We start from the raw sequence: 8963 nt of genomic DNA on the forward strand, positions 1-8963 counted from the left end.
GAGGGGGGCCTTGGGGGCAGTGGGGAAGGAGGCTGTGACTTGTGATCTGACCTCTGACCCCTGCCCTGGGGGCTCCAGTCTGGAAGGGTTGCAAGGTTCAGCCCTGGAGCGGGGGCGGGGGGGGGGGGCAGGTCCTGGAAGGCTGGGGCAGACTCTCCAGGGCAGGCAGTCCAGGCTACCGCCTCAGAAGAGCGGGACAGCACTCTGGACAGAGGCAGCGGAGGAGCGTGTGTGCAGAGAACTGGGACGAGGGACCTGAGGCCAGGTCCCCGGCTGAAACCCCAGTGGGGCTGGGGGCAGTAGGGGCTGAGAGGACCACCCTGGTGCCCGGGGCAACTGCCAAAGGCCAGAGACCTTCAAGGGTGTGGGGGCTGGACCAGGGTGGCGCTGGAGGAGGGGTGTTTCAGAAGCTGGCAGAGGGGACTTGGTGAGAGCTGGGGCAGGACAGTCTGGGGGAGTGGGTGGGCAGTGGGCAGGCCCGGGAGAGTTCTGTTTCCAGGGAAGTGGGGAGTAAACAGAGGCTCTGCCTGGTGTAAGGGCACCTTGTAGGTGCCAGTCCTGCTGGGGCAGGGTGGAGAGCCTGGACCAGAGTGGACCCAGGGGATCATAGCCACCCACCAGGAGGGCTACTCCTTGGAGCTGCCAGGGGATGGTGCAGGGACGGACAGATGGGCACAAACACAAACTTCTCAGGCTTGACACACACAGAGACACACACACACACACTCACCCCGACACACAAACACAGATCTACTTGGACACGTCCCCTTGCACCCTGTGACAGGCACACACCTGCTGGGACACAAGTGCATGTGCACACAGGTGCACACCATCCCGGGTGCCCCAGGATGCACTGGTCCAGCAGGGCCCCTGCTGGCCTGCTGCTGGATGACTCATGCTCTGTGGTTCCCGTTAGCCGGCTGCAGCCAGGCAGCCTTCCAGAAGCTGGTCCAACAGACACACACGTCACTGACGGGAACAGGCCCCGGCCACCTCCTGTCTCTCAGGCCTGTGCCATGATGAAGCACAGTCCTGTCCTTCAGGGACATGGGCATGGGTCTCACCCTTACTGCCCTGGCGTCTTCTCCAGAGCAGGCAGCAAGCCCTGGGGCCAGAGGCCCTGCTCTCAGCTCTCTTCCAGGAGGCCTGCCTCCTAGGGGCCTGCTGTGCTCTGCCCACCTAGGGGTCAAGTCCAGCCTCTGGTCCGGTTCGTCACTGGTCTCAGCCTGCCCCTCTGCCATGGGCATTGGACCTGGGGACACAGGCGGTCTCAGGAGACCTTAGGGTTCAGCCCTGTGTCCCCTGCCCCATTCAGCCTGTGACCTTGGAGAAGTTGTGAGGACCCTGGGCCCCCACCCAAATGAAGTAGCCTCACTCCCAGTGGCAAAGTGACATCTCCTGACTGTTGAGCATGACGCACAGGGGCCTGTGGTGGCTGTACCCCGCTCTGTGGGGAGCCGGTGCAGCCCTGGCTGTGGAAGCTGAGGGCTGCCCCGCCTATGCATGGGCAGCAAGGAGGGCCTCACATGGCCACTGAGAGGGTGCTGAGCCACATGCTGCTGGCCCCTGTGCCATAAGTGGTCCCTGGGACCCCTGGCCACCAAGGGCCTGTGGGAGGCTGGGGCAGGGACCCTCCCTGGGACCACTTCTGTGCTTGACCTTGGCAAGGGCTCGGCAAACTCGTGCCACCCTGCTGGGGCCTTGTTCACTCTGCAGCTGAGGAGTTGACTCAGCACTGGCTCAAGCTCCAGATTCAGTGTGGGGGTGGCAGGGACCCCCACCCAGGAGCTGTCCTTTCCCCTCTCCTGTCGGCTCTGAGGCAGGGACTTGCATAGCTGCTGTGTTCACCCCGAATACCCCACGTACCCCATGGTGCCCCCATGGGCCTGTTTTATCTCTGGAGGGCTCTGAGCCCATGGGCACTGTGCCCCACTGCATGTGGAGGCAGACTGCCCAGAAGTCAGCTCTTGCCCCCAGGCCAGCCAGACAGGGATCTTTTTCCTCCTACTGGACCCCTCCTCCTCTCCCGTTCCCATCCACAGGTGCCTGGAAGCCCCAGCCTGGCCCCAGGATCACAGGCCCTATAGGAGAGAGCGGCTGGGACAGGACCTAGGAAGCCCATCTGTGCCCCCTGCCTGTCCTGACCCCTAGCTGAGGCCTGGCCTTGTGCCACAGAGCGCTGTCACCATGCCCAGCCCCAGTCCCGTCCTAATGTCCCCTCTGGGGACAGATGCCCTACTTCAGAAGACTACAGCATCTGGGCGTGGCTCAGGAATTATTGTCCCCCCACCCCCAGGGCACAGAGACAGGGGCCCAATCCACAGCCAGCCCCGTGTACACAAGGCCCCGCACCACCCCTGGGTGCCACTCATGGAGGAGGTGCTGCAGCAGTTCAGCAGTGCTCTCTCCACCTGACAGAGGCCCATCACCTCCCCAGGACCACCATGCCAAGGACTCTGGGGACCACCGGCCCAAGCTCCAGGCTTGCTTGCAGCCTCCCCAGGCCGGGATGCAGGAGCCAGGGTGAGGAGTCAGGGCTGCCAGCTGTGTTTCTGCAGCCCTGGCTCTTGGGCAGGGGCCCCACCCTGCCCCCACTGCCTAGAGGGGGCTCACCACCTCTCCAGGCAGCACCAATGCCCAGAGCATCAATGATTGATGTTTCTTTGTGGCCGCTGCAGCAGCATAAGCAAAAATAGCTCCTGCCATTGTCCCTGCCCTAGTCCAGCCCAGCTAGAGAGGCACAGTGGAGCACCTGGGTGGGGCACCTGGACCCCCTCAGCCACCATGTGCCTCCCACCCAGCCCTTCACATGTAAGGGTGAGGGAGAGTTCCAGGGCTGTTGTCCCCGGCCTCTGCTTCACTCTTCCCTAAGCTGAATGTCCTTACATGGGGAAATGTGCCCTCCTCCACCTACCCCAAGGATCAGGGTCTGAGGGCCCCACGGGAGCAGGACACCCAGTGCTTCCTGGGGCAGGGACCCCTCCCCACCACGCACCAGGGATGCTGGGAGGCTCCAGGATGCTGTGGGGCCCGGTCCTCCTGAGGCTGGGACACAGAAGGCTTGACTCCACAGCTGACCCCACCCCACTCAGCTGGGCTGGGGCTCAGGTGCAGCGAGGCATCCCTCCCAACAAGGGCCTGGGAGGGTCCCGTGGCCTTTCCCTGACCACACTGTACCCACCCCCTCCTGGGGTGGGGTGGCCCTTTGGCGGGTTGTGGCTTCAGTCCCTGTACCCCAGCTTTAATGGGGACCTGCCTCTCTGCCCAACCTTCCCCAGCTGATGAGGGCTTTTAACCCTGAGCCGCCCACTGGCATGGAGGCCTGGCCTTCGGCTGGTACCCCACGTTGTGCCCAGTCTGCCTATCTGGATGCTGACCTGAGGAACCAGGGGCCACCTATCAACTACCTGGGCTGCAGTCAGCACTGGGCACCCAATGTCAGGGTCACCTACTGCCTCTGCTCAGAGCACCTCCTCAGCAGGGTTGCTGGTGTATGAGTGTCCTGTGGCCGCTGTGACAAATAACTATACATACAGTGGCTCAACCCCAGACATTCATGCTCTTACAGTTCCAGGTGGGGGTGGGGGCTCTGGTCCTTCTGGGGGTTCCAGGGGAGGCCTGTGTCCTCACCTTTATCAGCTCTCCGAGGCCATGGGCCTTCCTCAGCACCCGGCCCACATCACTCCACCCTCTTCCCACCCTCTCTCAGACAATGACCCTCTGCCTCCCTGTGTTTTTTAATTTAATTTATTGGGGTGACATTGGTTAATAAAATTATATAGGTTTCAGGTGTATAGTTCTTTAACACACTGTCTGTATGCTGTATTGTGTGCTCACCGCCCCAAGTCCAAGTCTCCTTCCACCACCACTTATCCACCCTTTACCCTTGTCTACCTCCCCCAGCTCCCTCCTGTAAGGACCCTTGCCATTCCACTGGGCTCCAAAGCATAACCAGGGACAACCTCCCCATTTCAGGAGCCATAACTTAATCCTGTCTGTGAAGGCCTCTTTACCATGCAAGAGCCATGTTCACAAGTTTTGGGCGTCAGGAGGGGGACTTGCCTGGGATGCCAAGGAATGCTGTGTGCCCGGTCATGTCACCCTGCACCCTGAGGGTCACAGTGCTCACTCCCCACAGAGGCCCACACAGGGTGTGGAGGACTTCACAAGAGCTGGCTCCAGCCCCAGCAGCACTTCCCACCCAGGCCTTTGGGCCTGGCCTCAACTTCCCTGCCTGCACGTGAGGACAACACTTCTCCTACCCTCAGCTCCTACCCACTGTCCAGCTCCCTGGACAGTGAGGACGGCAAGGACAGTGGACGACGGGTCCCAGCAGTGAGTAGGCAGCAGCGTCACTTGGGGCTGATCACCCTGTCCCCGGGTGACATCGAGCAGGAGAGTTGAGTCTGGCCGCTGTCTGCCCGGTGCTGGGCGGTCTGACCCCATCAAGCGAAGCAGGGTCGGGGGCAGGAGGCTGCGGTTCAGGGTTCAGAGAATGATCTGGCCATTTTTTAAATTAATATTTTCAGTAGCTTGGCTGAGAAGGACCAGAGAGAGAGTGGGTGATTCATGCAGACAGGACTGGGCCCGGGAAGAGCCCAGAGGGGGTCCGGTGGGGGGTGGGGAGAGCAACGTGGGTGAGCAGGTAGACTCGGGGCCAGGGGCCAGGGCCGGACGGCCGCCTCTGGGAGGCTGGAGCCCCCTCCTCAAGGTTGATTTCAGAGGACTGCGTGAGGGGTGATGGGTGAGAAGCCTGGATTGCCTGGGAGGAGGCAGGCGGGAGGGCGAGGCAGGCCCCCAGGTACCCCGTGCCCGGGGCGGGGGTAGGTGGCAGCAGGAGGTGCTGATGATCTGGTAGAATCCGGGCGCTCAAGAGGCTGGGCGGAGCCTCTACTCCGCCCTCAGGCAGCGAACACCCACCGCCTTCCCGTTGGGAGGGACTAGGTCAGGGAGGGACTAGGTCAGGGAGGGACTAGGTCGAGGGACTAGGTCGGGCAAGACAGACAACCGCCTTGTCCCCGGAGCCTGCGGAGAAGACATCACATAACTACACGGACAGCCCCGTGGGCCGCGTGAGCCCCGTGGGCCGCGTGAGCCCCGTGGGCCGCGTGGAACACGAGAGCACAGCTGGCACTCCCGAGCAGAAACCTCCACCGCAGTATCTGCGCCGCATTCCGCAGGCGCAGTGAGTGGGGCCTAGCGTTGCCACGCCCTACGCGGCGCCGGAGCGTGACGTCACTCGGACACACCGGAAGTGAGGCTCCTGCGCGTCGTTGCCGGGCAACCGACCGGAACCAGATGTTGGCAGTAAGAGCTGCTTGCGGCTCACGCGAGCAAAGGCGATGGGCGGCTAAGGTGGGTGCCGGTCGGAGCCCGTCCCTCGGGAGCCGCGTATCGGGCTCACCGGGGCCTCAGTTGCCGACCCCCACCTCCGGCTGCCTTCCCGCCGGTCCAGCCAGGAAAGCACCTGAGCCCCGACTCCACTCTCGGGAACTCTGCGCCTCCCTCTCCGGGCACCGGGCTGTACTGGGCCCGGCAGCCCCCTGCCAATCCGGCCCCGTCCGTCCCCGCAGCACCTGGTTGTCCCTGGGACACGCCCCTGTGCTGGGCAGTCTCTGGAGGAGGCCGGGCAGCGGCTCCGGTTCCTTTACCCGGGTGCCAGGCTGTGTACGTTATTTATGTCCGTTCCAGTGCGACACTGGACCCACGCCAGGCCATCCGCACTCCCGATGAAGCCACCAGCAGCTCCGGGATAGTGGGTGAGCAGGCGGCCCCCGAGGCCCGGTCCAGTCCTGGGCCGTCTCAGTAGAGCTTAGTCTCCTGAGCATCCTCCCAGGCAACACCGATATGCAAGGCCCGTGGGAGCTGGGGCTAGAGCCTGGCCAGATGGCCCCTTTAAGCGGGTCTCCAGGTGACCTCATGGGGGGAACAGGCGAGGTCTCCCTCCACCAGACCTCCGAAGACAGCGGTGCAAGCGATGCCCCTGGGGGGCAGAGTGGTGCGCCTGTGCAGTGGGTGAGGACCCGCTGCCACCTTCCCCCATCGGATGGGGAAGCCTGGATCTCTGGGTTCAGTAGGGTTTTTCCACCTTCTCCACCTGTGGTCTGGACCCACGGGAACACTGCCGTGCCTGGGGGCAGTTTGAAGGCTTTGGAGAATCTTCAGCCAAGTCTGAGCAGTTCTCTCCACCCTTCGAACTACCGGAGAGGCCCACAGCACCTGAGCAGCTGAGAGAGGCGTGGTTCCCACCAGCCTCAGCAGGGTGAACCCTCAGTGCCTGGACCGCCAGCATCTCCCCTTCCGAGGTATTTCTAAAGTGTGCAGGAAGCGTTTTGTATGCAGGAAGGCTACAGGCCTCAGGCTGTGGTGGGCTGGTAAGGGATGGGGTCTGCTTCCCTTTGGCCTCTGTCCTCCCATCCTCTGTGGCCAAGGAAAAAGTTAGCCCTCCTCCTGGCTTTGGCCACACATACCAGGCTGTGCTCTCCTGGCCCCAGTTCAGGGCAAAGCCTCAGCTGGAGCCCCACTTCAGTCTGTGTGGGGATGGGCCTGGCCCCCACCCCTGGCTCTGCCACCCAGACGAGATCACCCGTGTCTGCCTGTTCCAGGACTGCCTCAGCCCCTTCCCCACCATCTCTTTCCACACGGGCCACCCCACGCACCACAAGAACAAAGAGGAAAAGGAGGGAGGGAGCAGAGAGAAAGTTTGGCTTGTAGGGATGGACGGTGGAGGTTCAAAACCAGTCAGTGTTTCCGAGGGCCTCTGCCGACATCCATTCTCTGCACGGTCAGCTCTGTGCTCCCACTGCAGATTTTTAAAACAGAACTTGCCTTCCAGCTCAACCGATGTATCCAACAATTTGAGCGTCACACCACCTCTGCAGTAATGACAAAGGGAGGGCAGAGGGGGCGCCCCTGCTGCACTGCATGGAGGCCCATGGCACGATTCCGGCCTGTTTCCCTCCCCCACTGCTGCCGACACTGACTTCCATCCCTGGCCTTTGGCAGAGAACCACCCTATTCATCGTTGGATGGATTTCACAGCCAGTTCACACCTGGGAGATGTGGTAACTCATCAGTGACTTTCAGGGATGAGTGTGCCATGTGGCGGTAGTGGTGTCATTACAGTCATTGACAGATTTCATTTGTACCAAAATTAAATGTTTGGAATACGATGGCATTCCATGTGTTTCTCCTAAGTTAGGTCTGCTAGTCTTTTCTTTTTCAGCCCATTCTCAGCTGTGGGAATATGTTCAGGTTTGCTTTTCAAGAAGCACCAGTCCAAGCAGGTGACTGAAGACATCTCTGCCGTAGACCAGTCCCTAGAGACGAACGATGGAGACAAGCCGGGCCTGGGGTCTGTGCCTGTGTGGTGGTGAGGACGGGTGTTTCACAGCGACTCCCCGTTCACACTCTGCGTTGACAAAATGGACACAGGAGGCCTTTTGTTTTTACCTTTAGAGAGAGTGCTGTCTCTCCTGAGCCCCCCCGCAGAGAACCAGGTGGCACGGGGTGATGTTTTGGCCAAAGCCCCTCCTCTGGAGCCATGTTCAGTCTCCCCACTTTCCCTTCAAGCTCCCCTGGAGCGAAGTGGGCTGGGGGCACTAGCTCTGGGAGCGGACTTCGTGATAGGTAGGAGGGCAGGTCTGGGTGAGCAGCTTCCCCAGTCCTTCCACGCTCTGCTGAGCAGGTTGAGGCTTGGTCAGGGGGCTCTGCAGACAGGCCCTTCTGGGCTGGCCAGCTACTGCTGGGGCCCAAGCCAGCACCCAGCCTAGGGCACCACTGGCAAAGGCCTGTGGACCCAGGCCTGGAGCCCAGAGGATGGGAGAAGCATTGCCCTGGTGGCCAGTGAGTCTTCTGGATGAGCTGCTTCTCCTGGTGTGGCCCACACCAGTAGGCGAGCAGAGGGGCCTTTGGTGGAAGAGTGACTAGGCAGCGCTGGACAGTGTGGGGAGGCGCAAGGTCCATATTACTTCCAGGAACTAAAGCCAGGTGACTGAGACACGATCCAGGCACTTGGCGCTCTATCTCCTGCAGTCAAGTGCCTCCCCGTCCCTCTCAGGGTGGCCTGGTGGCAGTGGATGGCACGTAGACATCCCTCCTCTGTTCCCTCTACCAAGTGTGTCCCAACCGCATCAGGGTAGCCTTTGTGGTGCCAGTGTGGGTCCAGGTACATGGGGCTTCTGCCCCTCAGAGGGACCGTCTGGTTATGAAAATAAGCCCTTTGGTGCCAGGGACGTGCTCAAGGAGGGAGTAGGGCTGGGCAGGAGGACGTGCTAGGGTTCTGCAGGGTGGCAGCTATCACTGGGGCAAGTGGGCGTGTAGTGGGACAGCTGGGCCCCTGCCTGGAGGAAGGCTGTTTGCAGGAGCCTAAGTGGTCAGGTGCTGTTTTCTGCGTGTGTTCTGAGGTTGCCTTTTAACTCAAGTGGAATGGGCCGTTCTGAACCTGGAACATTCTGGAGAACGTTCTGCATCCTCAGGGTGCAGACAGCGCGACCACTTCCCAGTGACTGGAGCAGGCCCTGCTGCCAGGAACACCTCTCCCCAGTTCTCGGAGTAGACGCTGCCCTGAGGGTGATCTCAATGCAGATGGGCTCCAGGGTGCATGGGTGGGATCCACAGAGATGGTGCCAGCCACCTGCGGCCACGGCCCCCCTCGGAGAGCCACCCCCCTGGGAGATGGTGGGCACACCTGCCCCAGGACCACTGAGACATAATTTTTCCATGCAGCACGGCTGCTGCTCTCAGAAAGGTGGGTGACGAGGCCAGGTAGCCGTGGGTGCTAGTGAAGGAAGGAGGTGGCCCCCTGAAGCAATGCCTGATGGACAAGGAGTGGGGGTGTGGGAAGACCTGGCTGACAGCGTCTGGCTCACACAGACTGTGCTGAGTCCAGCAATCGAGGGGCAAAGGCCTTTTCCCATTTAAGTTTTAAAAACGTTCCCATGCATGGAAAACCCAGAAGGGGC

General features: G+C 61.5%; 1 protein-coding gene across 1 annotated transcript; it reads left to right on the forward strand.

Annotated features, from left to right (window-relative positions):
* The first annotated feature begins 5109 nt into the window (after nucleotides 1–5109).
* CLBA1 (clathrin binding box of aftiphilin containing 1) lies at nucleotides 5110–7552 on the forward strand. The gene is given in 4 exon segments (XM_037049949.1): nucleotides 5110–6073; nucleotides 6076–6263; nucleotides 7226–7282; nucleotides 7284–7552. Coding segments are annotated over 4 exon segments (564 nt in total). The 5' UTR covers nucleotides 5110–5847; the 3' UTR covers nucleotides 7377–7552.
* The last annotated feature ends 1411 nt before the right edge of the window (nucleotides 7553–8963 follow it).

Source organism: Sturnira hondurensis, unplaced genomic scaffold, assembly GCF_014824575.4.
Source record: "Sturnira hondurensis isolate 20B ecotype Veracruz unplaced genomic scaffold, ASM1482457v3 Scaffold0000780, whole genome shotgun sequence".
NCBI lineage: Eukaryota > Metazoa > Chordata > Mammalia > Chiroptera > Phyllostomidae > Sturnira > Sturnira hondurensis.